The 22115-nt window shown below is 42.2% G+C and overlaps 1 protein-coding gene across 3 annotated transcripts in view; it reads left to right on the top strand.

Annotated features, from left to right (window-relative positions):
- The window catches only part of Kiaa0825 (KIAA0825 ortholog), a 432213-nt gene extending 420342 nt beyond the window's left edge, over positions 1-11871 (top strand). For all 3 annotated transcript variants that reach the window (XM_037211082.1, XM_028891593.2, XM_037211083.1), the window contains one exon: positions 11562-11871. In XM_037211082.1, coding sequence (XP_037066977.1) covers positions 11562-11679 — 118 coding nt within the window. In that variant the 3' untranslated portion in view covers positions 11680-11871. The remainder of the gene's footprint in view (positions 1-11561) is intronic.
- The last annotated feature ends 10244 nt before the right edge of the window (positions 11872-22115 follow it).

Raw genomic sequence — 22115 nt, 5'->3', positions numbered from 1 at the left:
AAACCCTTAGGTTAATGTGATTGCAGGGTCTCATCATCTAGATAACATATTAGACAGGGTAGATTTTACTTTTTAAGCATGTGTTGTTAAGGCCTGTCTCTAAGACAAGACACTAATCTATTGCTCTGCATGGGGTGGGGATAGAAATACTAAAATGTGCTGTTATGGTGTGACTCACTTGCTGGGTGCTTGCCTAACAAGCAACATCAACACCACATAAAACTGGTGCTGGGACCCAGCATTGGGTAAGTGGGGTATAAACAGGGTCAGTTTAAAGCCATCCTATAGGGAACTGGCTTGGGGGAGCTATTGTTTAAATTCAAGTATAGCAAATGCTTGTTCTGTTTTAGACTAATTTTCTCAAGCATAGGAAATCTTTATATCTGCATGTCCCCTCCCCAAAGTTTGTCCTTTGGGACTCAGTGTTACGTAGAGTCACTTTCCAACGGGACTGCCTTCTGAGACTAGTATCAAATACCATCATTTCCAGTGTCCCTATAATTTAATAATGACTTCACTACTCAAAAATCTCAGAATGCTTTCTGTCTTAATGTTGATGCTTTTCCAAAAAGAAAAGGAAGATGTGAATGATTCCCTAGAGCTACTTCGGATTGCCTCACGAGTCAAGGAAGGAATGCCTGAATTATGCCTGCCTCATAGACAATTACTAAAATGAAGCCTAAGGAAACCGCAGCAGTTTCTTGTAGTACCACTGACATTTCATACCTGCACTGAAGTAGTGTGGAAAGTCATTATGAGATTCTGTGGGTATATCTGGGATAATTATTCAGCCTTCCCCAGATGATGAACTCTCAGACTATATAAGCAACTGAGGACAGCGCTCTCTCCAGCTACCCACATGGCACAGTAGTCTGGACTCAGCACATGCTCAGTGAATGTTTTCTGGGTGAATGGGTAAATTAATTACATGCACTAAAACTCTGTCTGAAACATGGCTCCTTGTGATTTATTTTGAATAGATCCATAAACCAAGCAGGTCACTCAACTATAAGCCCTATGCCTAAAGACCAATAAAACAGCTAACTTATAAAGCCCTTTTATTTCAGTCTTTTCAAAAGAACATGCTACAATTTATTTTTACTTTTACCACTCATTGAGACAGATTGAAAGTTTTGAATTTATTCTAGCATAATATGTGACTTAAATATTTTTGAAGATTCATTTATTTCTATTTTATGTGTATGAGTGTTTTGTTTACAAGTGTGTCTATGTACCACATGCATCCTGGGCTCTCAGAGGCCATAAGAGGGCATCATATACCCTGGAACTGGGGTTACAGTCGCTTGTGAGCTGCCATGTGGATGCTGGAAATCAAACAGGGGTCTGCTGGAAGAACAACCAGTGTGCTCTTAACCACTGAACCATCTTTCTGGCCCTTTGTGATTTAACTATTTTGCTAATCACATTCAAATAGAGATATTTTTCATTGGCGAAAAAAATGCTAATCACATGTCAAATAAAATTAAATAATTAAATCTTTTTCAAGTATTTTATCAGTTTGTAAATCTGTGCATGTGTGCAACCGTGTGTGTGTGCATGCGTGTGTGTAAAGGTGAGGATACCAATACCTATGGACATACAGAGCCAGAAGAGGGTGTCTCGTCCTCTGTAACTGGGGTGTCAGGTGCTGTGGACAGACAGCTAGTCATGTGGTTGCTAGGTTATGAGCTCCCATAACTCATAACTCTTCACCATTGAACCATCTCTTCAGTCATAATTACCTTTTCTGTATATCATGACCTCACTTTTAGAAGAATGTGAATATGCCTAATAGATAGAATTTTCAGGAAGATGTTTTTGGTATTATTAAATTTTAGGATTTATAAAAAAAAAGTGCTGATGTTGAAACCAAGATAAATTTCAAAAGCTGACATCTTATTATTTGTATAATTTAATAAATGATATCTATTTGCAATATCAACTGCTACCCATTGTATTACTAGAACTTTCAGGCTATTTCTATCCATCTAAATATAGTGTAATGACATCTACAGTTCTGATAGAATACCAGCAGCTATTCTGTGAGTCTGAGGTGTAGAGAGTGTGGTGTATGGAGCGCTGTGTTGTTGGAAAACATGCTCTCTGAGCCTGCCTAACATATTTGAACATTTTAGGTGATGGGAGGCATTGTGGTAGAGGACAGGAGCAGCTTGTGTTTGTTTGCCTGCCTGCTTGCTTGTTTTGGAGAAGAAATAACATCATTTGGCTCATATTTTAGAAAATTGAATCCATGGACAATTTCTCTGAATTATGAGTAGCCAAGTAATATTTCTATTTTGTGATCATTAAAAGGCATAATCAAATATTCTCTGAATTTGATTCAGGATTAGGCAGTTGGGAAGGAATGCATGAAAGGTAGACTGTGGACATAGTCTGAGGAAGAATGAGCTGGTCTGAAGTGAATGGAAAGGAATTTCGGATGGCTAGAGAGCAAAGTAAGACATAAAAGCATAGGTAACATAAGACAGGGGCAGTGAGGATGGCAGGTCTCTCCTTGAAGAAGGGCAGCAGAAGCCAAACAGAACTGACCAGGCTAGAGCATGAGACCTTCAAACCTCTAGTCAGGGTGGTCATGGGTGGTATAGTTCCTCAGGATCCTGAAACTGAGACGTGAACAGCTCTGAAGTTTTGAACTTCTGAACTAGGGATGAGGTCAGTGAGAGATAAATAGGTGTGAGAATGTCTTCAGTGTGTTGTGTCTGTACTGATGGTTGCTGATATGTGCACAAAACTGGGGGAAGAGATGCAAAGTGTTTTCTCGAGTCCTGACCCTGTATGGTTATTGAGGGCTATGAAGTCACAGTCAATTTCTAAACACACACAAATGTCTTTATATAGACAATATTAATAGACAAAGTGGGAATAAAAACGATTATCAAGAAACTGAATTAGAGAACTCAGGGATGAGGATGAAGAACAATTCATTGCATCTCAGAGTGCAAATGAACTGCAGATGAGGAGATGGGAGCTGAACGTAGGTAGCAGATGGGTTTCTTGAGGGAGAAGATGTCTACGACCCTGAGGAGAGGCTCATGTGCACAGAGCGTCAAAATAAAGAAATGGTTACTTGCTGTACCGTGCAGAGGAGAAGTACAAGGGGTTTTGTTCTAGAGGAGTGAGATCCAATATAAATTCACCATTCACTGCGCAGTCACCAACTGGCAGGACAATTTCAAGTCATTAATTGGACCAGATGGTTAATGTTTTTAATGGCACAATCAACTAATAAATAACTGTAAAGCACTTTGTAAATACAAAGAGCCACATAAATGTTTAATAATCACATTAAGTCGGGAGGCTTATTTCAAGTTACACTTTTATATCAAAGTATTTTACTGGCATTTCAGGAGAAATGCCAATAATATAATCAGATGCCATATCATAACTGTACCTAAAAATATAACAAAGGGACAATCAAAAACCAGAACAAGTTCAGCCAGTATGGGCTGAAAAGATGGATCAGCATGCACTGTTCCGTTCACAGAAGACAAGAAGAAGCATGAGAGGATGATGGGAGCTTATAACAGCACCAAGGGAGGCCATTGCCATACATGGAACCTCACTTGCCTATGTATTTGAAAGAGAATTTGTCAGATAAAGTGATGTGAAGACACAAAACAGCAGGAAAAACATGGATGCAACTACTCTGGTACTCCACTTAGTTCAAGTAGAGTCTAATAAACTAGTTGTAACATTCTATGAGGCCCTTGGCATTCACAGCTCACCTACTCTTCGTAACACTGGAATGAACACTGGCACTGTCACCTATTTTAAAATTGAGAAAATCTGATTCACACAAAGATTAAAACACTTGTCTAGTATCACATTTTTAATAAGAGATAGAATCAGGATTGAATCCCAAACAATATGGCTTCAATATCTTCTGAGAAGAATCTGGGATAAATCATATAATTCTAATTAGATGAAACAGATGTGTTCTTCCTCCTTCTTCCTGCCTCTAAACATGGCTGGCTGGCTGATGTCACCACAACCATCCAGGGACCATGACGTGATGTAAAAGCAAAGAAAACCACTGTGACAGCAGATCTGCCATGGGTCCACTTAGCCAGCAGCTGCAGTCACTTCTCTGGGATTTCTTGTTCTGTGAGGAAGTGAGACCTACCACAGTCACAACCAAGTAACAAAGAAACCAGACAACAACAAAACCTGCCCTCATGGGGAGGGGGGGGCTGCTAGGAATAAGGCGTTGTTTTGTTTTATATGTATTTCCTCATTTCCTCATCACCGCACTTCTGTGAATTCCCATTTTATAGACAGAAAATCAGCCCCAGTTCACGCAGCGTAAGGGTTCAAATTCAGACTGCACCCTACCTCCTAAACTCTCTTCAGCAAACAGCAGTCTGAGGAGTCAGACACTTAAGCCATTTCAATTAAAATGAGAAATTAGATAGGGATTCTTACTATTTTAACACTCTGATTACTATTCAATATGATTGGAGCTTCTAGAACAAATGTTTCTCATCGGGGTACTATGAACACTTTGCATGAAAACCATTTCCCATCCTGCTGCCTGGGTCCCGCTAAAACCACCAAACATGTCAGGGAAATACCCGGCACACTTCCTCGAGTCTCCTCCAGTTACAACAGCCTTTCCAGAACTGAGACTGGCAAAACTGCTTTGTGAAAAGTCCAGACGGTAAACATTTCAGGGCTTGTGGGATGTGGTATCTTGGCGGTCTCCATCACAGCTACTAAGCCCTGCTGTGTGGGATCAGACACAGAGGACACAGATAAAAGTGCATATGGCTGTATTTTCCACTCACACTCTTCTGGCACTACTTTACAGATAAAACACTGAGACAGGGAGGTTCAGGAACTCTCCTGAGAAGATTCAACTAGCAAGCAATAGGCTCCACTTCAACTCAAAGTCAGAGTGATCTCAGGGTTTAGGCTTGTATTTGAGACACAATTGGTTTTACAGATTTTAGCTGGTTTTCTTCTGGCAGAAGACTGACTATGTCTCAGAGAACTTCTTAATACTCCAGACTGTGGTCCTCTTCATCTGCCTGGTGTTGGTTGCTCTTTCGTACCTTAAGAGCCCTACAGGACTTGCATCTTTGGTAACCTGCACTGATGCTGCCATTGACCTATGTCGTGATCAGCCGGGCCCCAAGCTCTGCTCTCCCTGTTGGCTCTGACACTCCGTCTTCCACAAAGTTCTTTCCCAACACAAGATTCCACAAAACCAGTCACCAGAACAGCTGTTCACTGATGTGTAACTTTTATTTATCATGCCTTAACTGTTCATAGGAACCATAAATGTGCTATTGCCCATTAAAGTGAAAAGGAATATAAAATACTGAGCCCAGGGGCTGATACTTCCAAGAGCCCTAAGCAAGAGCTTATGTTAGGATGTTTGTAGTGGCAAGCAGACACCGCTGCTGGTCCTGCTGTAACTGGATAAATGAAGGAGGACTTGTGAAGGCTTAGAACACCCAAGTCAGGCAGAATGCAGCTGATGCACAGGTTGTGACTACCGACACTGGAATACCTCAGCAAAGGTTTTATGTAGAGACTCAACTGCATTAGATAGAAAAAGGACCCATAGTCAAAGATGCCCAAGCCTCTCCATCCCGACCACCCCCGGGAGATCTATGGATAGGACCTCTTCTAGAAGGTAGTGGTACTTAAATAGATCAGTGACGTCTTATGGGATTCTACTGCTCATCAGTATATTAGGCACAGCAAAGTGGAGGCTATGTTGAATTTATTAAACAATAATAGGCAGGTAGGGGACTTAGCAATAGTACAAGAGGCAGGCTACCAAGTCAGGATGAATAAAAACGGAGTCACCACAGATTTACTATAAAGCTTTTTGGTGAGGGTTAGGATACACTGGTCCTGATAGCTTTTGATTTCTGTTGGGAAATGCTTCTATCACAGATATTTACTACATTGGAGAAACTACAGATAAAGATTTGGAACGTATTGTACATTGGTATTTGACAAATTGGTAGATTCGTTTCTCTCCTGGTAATTCTTTTGACAAAATGATTTGATTTTGCATTGTATTAGCAGTTAGAGATAAACTTCTCTTGGCAAGTTATGAGTATGAAATGCAGCATGCTTATGACAAACATCTCAAGTATATAGCACTTTTGTTTTTTTTGTTTAACAAGAATAAAATAATTAGAAAAATATAATCTATTACCTTTTTACCATTTGTCATTTTTTATCCTTGTATAAAATGATTTCTTCTTAATAAACACAAGGTAGATATAAGAGAACTTTGGTAGGTAAATAATTTTGTCTAATATCATTAATTACTAACAGCTCAATTACACTGTGAAGTGCCATAATTGTCATGAAGCTTAAGAATCCTTATCATGGATTCTATAATTCATTTAAATTACATTAATTATACAGATTTTTAATGAAGAGAGACTGCTTTTTATCCCCACAAGTAGAGACAATGATCAAAATATTTATGTGTCTATCATATTTTGTTCTGTTGACATTCTTAAAATAATTCACTTCCCTAGGCAGTATTAGCACATTTCCATGCAAAGAGGGGGGTAGGCAAACATGTTTGGATTGCACATAAAAGTGTATGATCTTTAGTTCTTCTATTTAATATCTAGCACAACTCAGGATATTGTGGGAAGCCAGCTCCCACTTTTACTCAGGGTACTGTTGAGGAGAGAGGGAGGAGAAACTTGTAGATAGAAAGATAACAGAGATGGAGACAGAAACACAGGATAGTGTCGGGAGGACCTGGATCCATATCCACCGGCCCCTTCCATTTCAAAGGGGCTTTTTATAACAATGCCAGGGAGTTAGATCAAAGCATGCCACACAGCCAAGTGCAGGCCCTTCCAAACACCTGGTAACCACGCACATGGTCAAGCCATCCCCTTATGCAGTGCTGCTGGGTAAAGCAAGCTCAGATCTCACCAGGAAACCTCTGTGGGCCCCCACAAGATATATTTTTCAGAAAATAAAATGTTTAAGGTTTTTTGTTTGTTTGTTTGTTTGTACTTGGAATGAAATCCAAGTTCTTCTATATGCTAGGCAAGTGGTTGATGATCTGGCTGAACTCCTAGCCCCATGTATTTTTTTATTGCATTGTGTGTCTATGTGTCTATTTTTGTGTGTCTATGTGTGTGTGTGGGGGGGTGTCTGTGTATGTGTGTCTGTATATGTGATGTCACTTGGTATGTGTGGAGGTCAGTTCACTCCTTCTATCATGGAGACCCTAAGGGTCAAACTCAGCTTGTTTTGCTTGGCGGGAAGTGCCTTTATCCATGAGCCATCTCACCTACCCATGCCCCAGCTACTTTGAACATTAATTGGTGGTATCTACAAAATTGTCTTAATATCATGGACATGCTTAACATACCATATGTCAACCCAATTTCTAGAGTTCACATCCAAAATTACTTGGGCAAGTAACTTTAACTTTGTGTGTCTCAGATCATTCTCATTCATAGAATTAAGATACTAACATTTGACAAAACTAAAGAGGAATATGTAAAGTGTTTAAAACAACCTGTAGCTAATACTATATAACTTTTCCATTATTTATTTGTCCATTTGTAGTTAAATGTAATAGACATAATAAAAATATCCCAATACACCTTTATGAAATGGGTAGTAGACATGTTTTAACATCAAAATTCCATGTGAGGCATGGTGGTGTGTAGCATGAATTGTTAGAAGGTCTTATTAATAAAATCAAACCCGGAGCCAGGTATTGGGTTAAAGCTGGAAGGTCAGAGAAATAGAACAAGCCACAGCTACCTCACCTTGCCAATTCCTCAGCTGATCCTGTTTCCTCAGACTGGAAGCCTTTGATTCCTCATCCAGAATGAATCTCAGCTGAACTGCTGCTCAAAAGCCTAAAAGCTTAACCAGTTCTAGTTCCTGCTCCTCACACCTTATATACCTTTCTGCCATCACTTCCTGGGGTTAAAGGCATGAGTCACCATGCCTGGCTGTTTCCAGTGTGGCTTTGAACTCACAGAGATCCATGGATCTCTGCCTCCCAAGTGATTAAAGGTGTGAGTGCCACCATTTTCTGGCCTCTATGTCTATCTAGTGGCTGTTCTGTCCTCTGACCCCAGATAAGTTTATTAGGATGCCCAATATATTGGGGGACACAATATATCACCACCGTGGTGCACACCTGTAATCCCAACACTGAGAAGTATGGGGAAGGAGGGTCAAGAGTTCTAAACCAAGGGGGCTGGAGAGATGGCTCAGCTCTTAAGAGCACTGGCTGCTCTTGCGGCGTCCCTGGGTTACATTCCCAGCATCACAGTCACCTGTAATGTGTGACTGTGGGGTATCTGATACCCTCTTATGACCCCCACAGGGACCAGACACACATGGGGCAAACAGACATATATGCAGCAAAACATTCATACAATAAAAATAAGTAAAGATATGTTTTTAAAAAGAAGAGTTCTAAACCAACCTGGGCTGCATAGCAAGTTCCAGGCCAGCTTGGGATACTGGCAAGATGCCATCTCAAAGCATTTAATAAACAAAATAAACAGTATAAAACTAAACTTCCATTAAAGTAGCACAAGGTGGCCTTATGGGATAAATTATAAATCCCAAAATAATTTATTTTAGGAGTACTTTCTCATATGATGTGATTTTTCAGCAGCATAGATAGTATGTAAGCGTTACAGCTCTGAAGGGAAAGGAATCCTGGCCATCAGAAGCCAGGCTATAGCTACAGCTCCGTTCAGGTGGGGGAGGTTTCCCCGTGGGAATGTGGCGGCTCTGCCCCTCCCAGGAGAGCTGTTTCAGCGCCACTCTGCCGAGGGAGTTCCCCCGCAGAAGTGGAGCAGCTCGGCTCTGCTCCAGCAAAAGTGGTTACCTCTCTGCCAAATTCCACTCTGGTGAAAGAAGGTCTCACCTAAACCTCATTCAAGAGATTTATCGGGAGGGAGGAATACAGGAGAGTGGCCACCTCTGCTAGGGTGGAAAACGGCAGCTCCAAACTGAACAGGCACAGGGTTTATAGAGGGTTTCATAGGGGTGAAGATTTCAGGGTGGGAATTGATCTGATTTCAATCCCTGAGTTTCAAGCCCAGAGAGTGGGTGGAATTCATGCTCAGGGATTTGTTGATTTTTCATGCTGAGTTGGTCAGAGGCAGAGTGTGTTTCTCTGGATTCAGGGCCAAAGTGTGTTTCTTTCACTGGCCCTTTTACCCTACATAATAGTGCAAATTATTTCATCTTCAAGTTATTTTAAAATTTGTATAGATGGCAGTCTAATTCCAACCATGAGAGACCAGGCGGAGAACTTAAAGAGGCCCCAACTCTGGCAGTTTTTAGATCCACCCAAGTTTGGACCTAGAAGGTGAGAAAAGGCCTAGGTGAAGGGTGAAGAAGGAACGTAAATCACCACCAGGGGTAGTGGCTCCTTTCTAAGCTTCCCCTGCTTCTGACATGTAAGTTACTGCTCATCCCTGCCAGAGAACGTGGAAGCCAGAACCCGGAAGCTGCATCCTGCGCTCAAGCTCTGGGCGTGGCTGTCGACGGCAGCCTCCAGCTCTAAAGCACAGAGGGGTGACAGTCCCTGAGGAGCTGCGTGTCCATCGCCATGGGGACTGCGGCGAGCCTTTGACAGCAGGTCTTCAGGATGTAGCAGCCCTGGGTTTGGCATCCTCTTTAAAATACTGGACGATGAAAGGCAGCTCAACAAGTGGTAGAAAAACCAAGGAGAAGAGAAAGGAGCAGAGAAGATTCCCTCCCTGCTGGAATTCTAGGTGCAGTGTGACCTGGCAAGCAGGGAGGTGCTGTACGTTAGTATTCAAGGAAATAAGCAATAAACATGCTTAGGTTATTTTTTCTTTTTTTAAAAATTTTATAATTAATTTAATTTTACATATCAGCCACGGATTCCCCCGTCCTTCCTCCTCCTGATGTCCCCCCACCCACCCTCTTCCCAATCCACTCCCCATTCCCATCTCCTCCAAGGCAGGTCTCCCCTGGGGAGTCATTCCAGCCTGGTAGACTCAGCTGAGGCAGATCCAGTACCCTCCTCCCAGCACCAAGGCTGAGCAAAGTGTCCCAGCATAGGCCCCAGGCTCCAAAAAGCCAACTCATGCACTAAGGACAGGTCCCGGTCCCACTGCCTGGATACCTCCCAAACTGATCAAGCTAATCAACTGTCTCACTTATCCAGAGGGCCTGATTCAGTTGGGGGCTCCTCAGCTACTGGTTCATAGTTCATGTGTTTCCACTTGTTTGGCTATTTGTCCCTGTGCTTTTTCCAATCTTGGTCTCAATATCTCTCGCTCATACAATCCCTCCTCTTTCTCACTGATTGGATTCCTGGAGCTCCACCTGGGGCCTGGCTGTGGATCTCTGCATCCGCTTCCATCAGCCATTGGATGATAGTTCTACCATGACAGTTAGGGTATTTGGCCATCCTATCACCAAAGTAGGTCAGTTCGGGCTTTCTCTCAACCATTGCCAGTAGTCTATTGTGGAGGTGTCTTTATGGATTTCTGTGGACCTCTCTAGCACTTTGCTTCTTCCTATTCCCATGGGGTCTTCATTTATGGTCTCTCTTTCCTTGTTCTCCTCTCTCTGTTCTTGATCCAGCTGGGATCTCCCACTCCCCTAAGCTCTCTTTCCCCCGACCCTTGCCCTTAATTATCCCTCATCACGTCCAGTTTGCTCATGTAGATCTCATCCATTTCTCTGTCATTGGGTGATCCCTGTGTCCTTCTCAGGGTCTTCTTTACTAGGTAGCCTCCCTGGAGTTGTGAGTAGCAGTCTAGTCGTCCTTTGTTTTACATCTAGTATCCATTTATGAGTACATACCATGTTTGTCTTTCTGAGTCTGGGTTACCTCACTCAAGATGATTTTTTTCTAGATCCATCCATTTGCCAGGTTATTATGCTTATATTGTATGGTTATATATTTATGTAGGTCTCCATTCTTTTTTTTTTTTTTTTTTTTTTTTTTTTTTTTGGTTTTCTGAGACAGGGTTTCTCTGTGTAGCTTTGCGCCTTTCCTGGAGCTCACTTGGTAGCCCAGGCTGGCCTCGAACTCACAGAGATCCGCCTGGCTCTGCCTCCCGAGGTCTCCATTCTTTTACTTTGCTCTGTAGTGCCTAATTGTCCAGGATCAGAAAGGATTCAAGTTGATGTTTTATGGAAACTAGATAATCTTTGTTTTCTTGAGGATTAACTTGATTATTCCCAGTCTAGGGATAGGTTGCTGTCCCTTCAAGGGTGTCCATTCAGTTGATGGCTGTGACCTATAGCCATTTATACATTCTACACTGAAGGAAATGCATTACATGCAATTTTAAATCTGGAAAATACAGAAACCTCATTTGACACAATACTTTAAAATTTAATACTCACTTGTTATTTTCCTCTCCCATTCTCCCTGAAATAGTGCCAATGAAGTGTTGCCCAAGAGGCAGTCAGCAGAAATAAACAAGGAAAACTGATGCCTCAATAAACCAGTGACTCTATATCCAAGCCTTAAATAAACAATTATTGGTTGAAAGTTATTAAAATACTGATTTTTATATTTTTTCTTTTAGGTGGGAAATGAGGAAAGATGAGACTCTGGAAGAGGAAGATAAAATGATGCTGGAACATTTAAAACAAATCTGTAGCACACAGGACTCTTCTTCGTTAGACATCACAGATGAACCGTAATCTGCAGAAAACGGCAACAGCTTTATTTTCGGAAACAGTCTCCTGCAATGGAGGCTCCCACCGTCGTCAGAGGAACCTCACATGAGCCACGGAGCGCAGCCGTCACCACAGAGGCTCTGTATGGAACAGGAACACAGGACATAAAGAATAAGAGGCTCCGTATTTTTTATATTAAAGATAATTTCAAATGTTTTTCTTTCCCAATCTTTCTCCTTATCTGATAAAACTACTGCCATCTCGTGTTCCCTTTGAATTATGTTTTTTTTCCTTCTTCTTCCCTTCAGTACTGAGGTATCTATGACAACAGGAAAAATGTTTGGAAATATTTTCCTTAGGGACTTCTTATACAATATTTAGATGTTGATTGGAGCCCCCCAACCCCGGAAGTCATCTGAAAATTACAATTTGATTTGGTAGCTGTAGCCCAAGAACAGATCTTAATTGTCTTTAGTATTACTGATTGGACCCACCCCCCTTCCCCTATAACCTCTTCCTCATCCACTTTATCTTAGTCATAACCACAAGAAAGCAGTCTCCAGCACTATTAACTTCTGTCATATGACGGCTTGTGATAGTTCTTGCCCTCCTCCTACAATTCTTTCACCTCCTGTACCAAGTGGCTCCGATTCAGGAAACTCATGACATCCTTTTGACTCAAGCCAAAAACAAAACAAAAAAAATGGTAGTTTTTCCCAACCAAAAACCATCTTTATTTCAAAATTATATTCAAAAGTTATCTATTGAATACCCAGGGTCTGGGGATTGCACTACGTCCAGCATGGGATATCTGAGAGGAAAAAAAAAATCTGTGTATACTATACTCTTATGTCTGTTAACTTTATTCCTCTAAGACAAAATTCTATCCATACAGCTACAGCTCCATCAGGCATTCAAGACAAGAATAAATATAGATACACCAAGCTCTTTAGCCATCTACGTTATTTCTCTGGGTTGAAATCCTGTTTCCATAGATTCAGTTCCATCCAGCTCCCTAGCTCATAGTCCTGCTAACAACTAAACTCCTATGCTTCCAGTCTCATCTTCGTCCTCTGTATCCTCTTTCTCCATCTCTGCTGCTCTCTACTCCTGGCACTCAGAAAACTCTACCCGAGATCTGCTTACCCTCTATGGAACCTCTGTCTTCCTCTCTCTTCTCTCACCATTCTGTCCATTCCTCAAGTTCTCCTTATACCTCAGTCCCCTCAGTCTCTGAGGTGTTCAGTTATAAACACAAACCATAGCGGTCCTCTGTCAGAGCAAGGTCACTAGGCTTGAATTCTTACGGGGTCATAAGGATAGGTGAGAATTTTCCTCAGGCAGTGACTATCAGGCTTTGTAGGTCACCTGAGTGCTAATGACCAGTTAGTATATCAGAGGGAATCTATGTGCTCAGTCCACATTCCTAGAAGTGGTTAGGTAAGAAGTTAGGGGTCTATTAGTAAGGCTGTATAAGAAAGGAGGGTATCACCCTAAATTGCACAAGAAATAAAGCTATCTGCCTGACTTGGAAACAGGTGTTGTTTTTCGTTTGGCCTTGGATGCTTGATAGGCATTTTAGATAAATACACTGTTAGGAGTTCTAGGAAGCATGCATAGCATTACAAGAAAATCACTGCAGGAAAAAGCTAATATATGTACAAAAGCTAAAATATCACCAAGACTTCTTAAGCCATGGCTTGATCTTTGGAGAAGTCCTTGACTTTTATGACAGCAGCTGAGTTCCACTGCGCCTTCCTGAGGCTTGCAGCAGTTATCCTTCTCTACCTTTACTATCTACAATGTCTGTTGTTGCTTTCTTCTCTTTTTTTGGAGGGGTCACCACCCAGCTCCCAAATAAATACATGGGAGCCTTTTCTTAATTACGAATGCCCAGCCTTAGCATGGCTTGTTTCTAGCCAGCTTTTCTTAACTTATTAAGAAAGTCTGCCTTTTGTCTCTGGGCTTCTCCATTTCTGACTCCTGTCACCTCACTCTTACTCTGCGGCTGGCTGTGTGGCTGTGTGGCTGTGTGTGTGGCTGTGTGGCTGTGAGGCTGTGTGGCTGTGAGGCTGTGAGGCTGTGTGGCTGTGAGGCTGTGTGGCTGTGAGGCTGTGTGGCTGTGTGTGTGGCTGTGTGTGTGGCTGTGGCTGTGTGGCTGTGTGTGTGGCTGTGTGGCTGTGTGGCTGTGTGGCTGTGTGGCTGTGTGGCTGTGTGGCTGTGTGGCTGTGTGGCTGTGAGGCTGTGCGGCTGTGTGGCTGTGTGTGTGGCTGTGTGTGTGGCTGTGTGGCTGTGTGGCTGTGAGGCTGTGTGGCTGTGAGGCTGTGTGGCTGTGAGGCTGTGTGGCTGTGTGTGGCTGTGTGGCTGTGAGGCTGTGTGGCTGTGTGGCTGTGTGGCTGTGAGGCTGTGTGGCTGTGAGGCTGTGTGGCTGTGAGGCTGTGTGGCTGTGTGTGTGGCTGTGTGGCTGTGTGGCTGTGTGGCTGTGTGGCTGTGTGTGTGGCTGTGTGGCTGTGTGGCTGTGTGGCTGTGTGTGTGGCTGTGTGGCTGTGTGTGTGGCTGTGTGGCTGTGTGGCTGTGAGGCTGTGTGTCTGTGTGGCTGTGAGGCTGTGAGGCTGTGTGTCTGTGTGGCTGTGAGGCTGTGTGGCTGGCCCCTTCTTTTCTGGCTCCTTGATCTCTCTTGCTTTTCGAGTCCTCTTTTTCTCCTTTTATTCTCTCTGTCTGCCAGCCCTGCCTATCCTTTCTCCAACCTTACTATTGGCTGTTCAGTTCTTTATTAGACCAGTCAGATGTTTTAAGCAGGCAAAGTAACACAACTTCACAGAGTTGAACAAATACAACATAAAAGAATGCAGCACATCTTTGCATTATTAAACAAATGTTCCACAGCATAAACAAGTATAACATATCTTAAAATAATATTCTATAACAAATGCCTGCTATTTTTCTTATTTCCATTGCACTTGCACACACACAGAGAAAGAGACAGAGATACACACACACACACACACACACAGAGAGAGAGAGAGAGAGAGAGAGAGAGAGAGAGAGAGAGAGAGAGAGAGAGAGAGGTGTTCTACCCTGCCTGTCAAGTACAATTATATATATTTAGTATGTCCTTCCTATCAGTGCCTGATATTATATTATAGAGACCCTGAAAGCCTTAAATATAATATGAAGTTTCCCTTTATAAACCTGAACGTACTAGGATTATTCAATGTGTGGGTAGTTAACAAAAGCAGCTGATTAAGGAACTACCATTGGAAGGAGATACACTGTGCACAAAGAACCGTGAGGACATATGGGAGAAGCCTCATGGTGAACCATGGACCATCTGACATCAAACATCATGTCTTCTGATGTTCTCACAAACTTAGTAAATGCTGTATGCTCCCATATCCTGTGATTTTTATGAAATATAATTTCCTAAGGAAAGTACTCACATATTTTTCAAAGGCTGAGTTTAGTATACAAAGGAGGTCACTGTAGAGAGTCTTACATTTTCACTTGAAGTAAAATGAACAGCCATGTACCCAAATCCCTGCTAAATAACACATTTTAAATTAAAAAAAAAATAGACCATGAATTTCAAAGAGAGCAAGGAGGGGTATGTAGTAGGGTTTAGATGGAGGAAAGGGGGAAAATGATATAATTATTTTATTCAAAAATAAATAATTTTGTAATAATTTTGAAAGTCCTTTAGTTGACCTGGATAATGTGAAGCAAGTATTTTCAAATATGCCTTAACTAATTTTTTAAAATTCTATTGAAGTCATTTAAAAATTAGAGAGTTTTACAAAAAAAAGAACATTCTATTTAATCTTACTTGTAAATAGTAAAAAGAAAACTCAATATAAAGCAGTTGATTGTTCCTCCAGCTATCCGATAGGATCCTGCATTAGTCTACATAACTATGATACAGAAGACAATAACTGAAGAGCCAAAATGAAAATAAATTGACCCGAATAAAAATGTTATAGCAGCTCACATGTCAGTAGTCTCTATTAAGATGACATTTTAAAGCTATTTTACTGTATCTATGCATTTGTATAGCAATCCTGAGAAGTGACTTCATTTCTTCAGAAAAAAAAAAAGTTCTGTGTCTGTCATTTGAAAGAGAAAATTAGATGAGAGAAAACTTATCTGAATTCTCTTCTGTGCTTCATCATTGAAATTACTACAGTGATAACTTCTGAATGGTTTGTAATTGGGGATGTTAAATTATGTGACTGATTTGTCAGATAACTTTGACTTTCAATGTCTTCAAAAATATGTTAAGTAGTATCTCAAAGCAGTTGTTTCTCACATTCAGTTTTGCATGTGTATGAGTCACGATAGAAGCAAGGCCTCACACTTTGTGACTCTAGGATCCCTGTTGCAGAGGCAATGTCTGCTGTGTTCTGTGCCACTGTATTTCATACAGTGCAGCTTTTCATTTTATTATTGGTTTAGCAGTTTCTACATAGAAATGGTATGAATTAGATTTTTAATTATGTCTATTTCAGATATCATGTATTTATTATCTCTATAAACATTCTTGTAGGAATACCAAGTAAAGAATAGGAAAAATTTGTTTTTCTCTGTTAGTATGTGCTCACGCATAGCATAATGATATCCCTACATTCTCAGACCAAAAGGATGTTCAGTTAGTCTGTCATCATCTTTCCTTTCTTTATACTTGAACAATTATATACCTGCAAATAGCCTTTAAAAAGGAAGTAAATCCTGCCACATATAACATTACAGATAAATGCAAGGACAGAATGCTAAAGGCAAAAATTCAATAAACCAGGGACTTAAAAACACCGAGGAGCTGGAGAGATGCTCACTGGTTAAGAGTACTCGATGCTGTCACAGAGGACCAGGCTTTGACCCCTAACACCCATATTGCAGATCAAAACCCTCTGTAATTCCAGTCCCAGGGGATCTGATGCCCTCTCCTTGCCCCTGTGGGTACTGCATGCATGTGGTACACATGCATACATGCAGGCAAAACATCCATACATAGAAAATAATTTTAAAAGCTTAAAAAATAAATGCTGTGTGATTCTATTTCTGTGAGTTTTCTAATATAGTCAGATTTATATAAAAGAGTAGTGGTTCCTAGGAACAGGGGAAGGAGAAAGGGAGATTGTGTTTAATGAGTCGGAAGTTCTCCAGATTGGTTAAGTTAAAAGAGTTTTAGAGAGTCATTCACAACAATGGATATAGTTAATACAACTGAATCTATTAAAACTGGTTAGTAAAATAATTTTTTATTAGATTATTACGACTATTTAAACAGAATCTGCATCTGGAATGTCTGTTGACAATCCTTAACATAACACATGCAAGCTCTTGAATTTGAGAAGAAAGCTAAAACAATATCTGGAGCATTGTTCTACACAATGAGGGAAGATACGTGCTTGACCTGGAGAAACACACTCAAAGGCACTGTCTCACTCTTCCATTGCTGTGGAGAGATGCCATGACAAGGCAACGTATTTTACAAGAAAGCATTTAACTGGGGTCTTGCTTACAGTTTTATAGATCAAAGTGGAGGGACAATGTTGGCACCAGAGCAGCAGCTGAGAGTCTGCATCTTGTTGACAAAATGGAGGTAGAGAGAGAGACTAGGGACCAACCATTCAAACGTATGCGCCCATGGGGACCAATCTCATTCAAACCACCACCGGCACCATTAGTAAAATAGCAAACTCTTCAAGGATTCACAGCACCTAAGCACTCTGAGTATCCTCTGACCAAAACATTGTAATGAAGCTAGCTGGGTGTGTTGCTGTCCATCTACAATCTAAACATCCCACTGGCTGAAGCAGAGAGACTGGGCATTCAAGGACAGTGTGGAACACGCAGTGAGATGCGTCTTTAAACAAGTGCCAGTGCCAGGTAAGGGTGCTGGCCTTGCTGTCAAACTTGACAACTTCAGTTTGGCCCCTGTACCGTGCACAGTAGAACGAGAAAACCAAGGCCTATGAGTTGTCCTCTGACTTCCACCTGCCCACTATAGCACACACACACATACATACATAAACACTTGCAAATAAATACATGCAAAAGTGAATAAAACAAAGCATAAATATTCTAACAAACAATGATTACTTTCAGTAACAAAAATATGCTTTGGTTACTTATTGCTGCATATCAATACCAGAATTAACAAATGAAAACAACACATCTATTGTGTCAAAGTCACTGCCTAAGCACATTTAGCTGAACTGTTTGCTGTGGCATTAGAAGGCTGTAACGAAGGTGCACCAAAGCTTAACATGGAAGAATCCACTTCCAAGGTCATGGGGTTGTTGGCAATACGCATCACTTTGCAGGCTGCTAGACAGATGGCCTCCATGTCTTGCCAGCTGCCGGTCAAAGGCTGCTGTCGGTTTCTTGCCATTTGAGTCTTCCCCAAATGGCCTTTCTTCCCTGGAGTCCACAAAGAAGAATGTCTTCTTACAAGATCAATGTTATAGTCTTTTCTAACATAACAATGTATATTTGTTTCTTTTTACTATGTTTATTAATTCACTTATTGTGTGCATACATGGTGGGCATGTGTGTGTGATGGTTCATGTGTAGAGATCATAGGACAACGTATGGGAGTCTCAGGGACTGAACTCGGGTCGTCAGGCTTGGCAGCAAACGCCCTTACCCACTGAGCCCTCTCACCGCCCCAATACTATGCAGTTAATCACATATATTCTGTCATCTATAGAAAATCCTAACGGTTAAAACCATCACTCATGCCTCCCATGCTCAGGGAAAAAGCGTCACACGAAAGCATGAATGTGAGAATGACAGGAAGCACTCCAGAGTGTCTATCACGAGTTGGAATTTAGATACCGAAACATCCTGTGTGGGAAAGTGGAAGAACTGGCTTATAATGAAGCGCGGAGAGTCAGCAACTATGCCATTTATCATGCAATTACCGTCAGCCAAACTCCGTGCCACTCTCGCTCTCACTGGACTCCGTAAGCATCCTCTTAGACGCTCTCTACCTCCTTATTCATACCGCTGCTAGGATTCCTGTTTGACACAATAGTGAGTTCTGAAGGCACAAAGAACTAATTCTAATTTCAGATAAAAATACACAGCAAAGGCCAGGCTTCCAATCACCAGCTCTACTTCAACCATATGGTACTATTCGATGAAATATGGTGACTCCATGGGCCGGCCGCATGCCCACCCTCCACCCCCCACCCCCGGGGCAGCAACGACCCAGAGCCATTGGAACGTCCACCCTATCAACTTTCGGTGGTAGTCGCCGTGCCTACCATGGTGACCATGGGTGACAGGCAAGCAGGGTTCAACTCCAGAGAGGGAGCTGGGGAAACAAATAATTGTTAAAGAGAGCCCCCAAAACCAAATCTAAATCACAAATATTCACTAGAATAAAAAACAAAATCCAACATTTCCAAAACCACACCCCTGGAACCACATTTCAACATGCTCCTTTGACACAAAGCCCCAGTTAAAAACTAATAATGATAATAATAATAATGTAAAGGCTCTGGAAGTGGTCATAAGGACAAACAGCAAATGAATAAACATCCACAGAAGAAAAGCTGTCCATCAAGACCTGGACTTCCGTTCTCGCCCCATCTCAGCACACTGGAAAGTGCCCTGCATGGATACTGCAGCCATTACCACAGGGTTCCTTCTACCCTAGCTCCAGTGGGTGGCCCTGCTTCAATAAAGAGCAGGACTTCAGCATTTCTCACCCTGCCCCAGACTGCCCTCTGCAAAAACAAAAGTCCTGGAAAAGTGATTCTGGAGGTGGGGATGCCATTCTTTGGCCCAGCCTCCATCCCTACAATGGAATCTCTGAGTTGGAATATACTGAGAATTGTGGGCCATGATTATCTTGCCTTAGTTCAAGAGTTATGTCTGGAAGGTAATTTTCCTGTGAAGCCATGTTAACTAATTTTCTATTATATGGTTCATATTACCTAGTGTCCAAGAAACTTCTTGCTACCCGAAGCTACACCACTGTGCCCTTCTGGGAGTATTACTGATTTTCATGTCTTGAGCCAGCTTGAAGTGTTTGATTTAATATAAGTAGTAAAGTTCTTTTCTTTATTCTGCAAGGACACAAGTTCTCGATTTTGCTAGCCAAATTTTCTCACGCCTGGAATTTTGCAGTTCTTTCTTGTTTGGTAAAGCAGTGATGGTTTGTGACTGATTAGTGTGCATAAGATGCTACATTGCCTTTGTAGTCTGGGCTGGGAAGGTGACTCAGTGAGTAAAGGCATACTGCACCCACAATCTCCTGACTGCACCCACAATCTCCTGACTGCGTCCACAGTCTCCTGACTGCGTCCACAGTCTCCTGACTGCGTCCACAGTCTCCTGACTGCGTCCACAACCTCCTGACTGCGTCCACAGTCTCCTGACTGCGTCCACAACCTCCTGACTGCGTCCACACTCTCCTGACTGCGTCCACAATCTCCTGACTGCGTCCACAATCTCCTGACTGCGTCCACAATCTCCTGACTGCGTCCACAATCTGTTTCCTAACAGAGAGAAATAAATGTATACTTGTTAGTGCTCAGTTCTCTTTCTCTATCTTGCACAGTCCAGAATGCCCTGCCCAAGGAATGGTCCCACTCGTAATTAAAATGTGTCATCCTCCATCAAGATAGCCCCCCCCCACAACATGCACAGAGACTTCTTTTCCAGATAATTCCACTTTCTGTCACGTCAACAATTAACACTAATCATCACACCCTTATAATAGTCATGCCACCATGGCACCGACTAGCATGGCATACTGGCACAGTATGCAGGGTTCACAGCTATGTGAGACTGTTGACGACCTTCCTTTCCCAGGGTCCTGTGTAGCACCTTCTGGGACTATGAAAGTCAGCCAGAAGGGAAGAACTTCCATTTCAGTCTCACTTTGAGTCCTCTCTATCTTGCAAACAAAGTATAAGGTATCTTCACGAGTAGGAGCTTTTAATTTTGTAAAGATTTATTTGATTTTTAATTATGTGTTTGTATGTGGGCACTTGTTTGTGAGTGTGGGTGTCTGTGGAAGCCCTGGAACTGGAGTTACAAGTAGTTGTGAGCTTCTAAATGTGGGTGCTGGAAACTGAACTTGAGCTCCCTGCAAGAGGAATACATACTCCTAAACACTATCTCTCCAGCCCTGTATGGTCTTATCACTAGCTGTGGAAACTAGGGATGTGGTGATTACCTAAACTGCTGCAAGGATCTGGGAGACCTCAGTAGTGAACACTCACAGGGAGGTACCATAACATCAGGAAAACATGTTAAGATTTAATTAATTTTAAATGCATGTCTATGACTGTGTGTGAGTGTGTGCAGCTGAATGGTGTTCACACAGAGATCAGGAAAGAATGTTGGATCCCCAGAAGCTGGAATTAGCAGAAGCCAGCTGACATCCGTGTTACTGACCAGACCTGGGTCTTCTGCAAGAGAGGTATGCAATGGTAGCTGCTGAGCCATCTCCTCAGCCTCTCAGGAAAACTAAGTGGCATTTTCCCTTTCCTTCTGTTGGGAATGTGAATTCTCTCACTGAAGCCACATATGTGATTAAAATGTGCCAGATACAGATAGCATATACTGAATCTGACAGTACAAAACTTGAAATCTGGGATCTTGGTGATTGTGGAGTCATGGAATTAGGTCTGAGTTGCCTACATTTATGAGAAATGAAACTTCTATTTTGTTCAAACCAAGCTTATGTGGAGCATTCTATCACTAAGAGCCAAATCTTAACATGTAACAAAGACATGATGTAAGAAGAATTAATACCTCAGAGCAGAGCAGAGCTAGAGAGGTTACATGGTGCCCCAGAGAATGAAGAAGTGGAAATGACTTAAGAAAAAGGAAATGAACTGAACTTCAGTCTTCATCATCTGCTTCCCAACTGCAGATGGAGAGTGACCAGCTGGCGTAGGCACCAGCTAACCAATCTTCCCTGCCGTTGACGGACCGCATCCTCAGCTGGCGTAGGCCCCAGCTAACCAACCAATCTTCCCTGCCGTTGACGGACCGCATCCTCAGCTGGCGTAGGCCCCAGCTAACCAACCAATCTTCCCTGCCATTGACGGACCGCATCCTCAGCTGGCGTAGGCACCAGCTAACCAACCAATCTTCCCTGCCGTTGACAGACCGCATCCTCAGCTGGTGTAGGCACCAGCTAACCAACCAGTCTTCCCTGCCATTGAGAGACCATACCCTCAGCTGGCGTAGGCACCAGCTAACCAGTCTTCCCTGCTGCTGTTGGACCATACACTCAGACAATGAGCAAAACCAACCTTCCTTCCTGCATCTGCTTTTGTCGGGCATTTTATCATCATAACTATGAGAATGGTAACTGATACCATTTATGTCTGTCTTTAATTTGGGAGCATTTCTGGTCATTGTTACTTCAAATAATCCTTCTGTTTCTGTTTTTTCTGATGTTCCCCTTAGAGCAATGGTTCTCAGCCTTCCTAATGCTG

Source organism: Peromyscus leucopus, chromosome 15 (assembly GCF_004664715.2).
Source record: "Peromyscus leucopus breed LL Stock chromosome 15, UCI_PerLeu_2.1, whole genome shotgun sequence".
Taxonomy (NCBI): domain Eukaryota; kingdom Metazoa; phylum Chordata; class Mammalia; order Rodentia; family Cricetidae; genus Peromyscus; species Peromyscus leucopus.
Note: the sequence above shows the minus strand (reverse complement) of the source record. Positions and strands in the feature narration are given on the sequence as shown.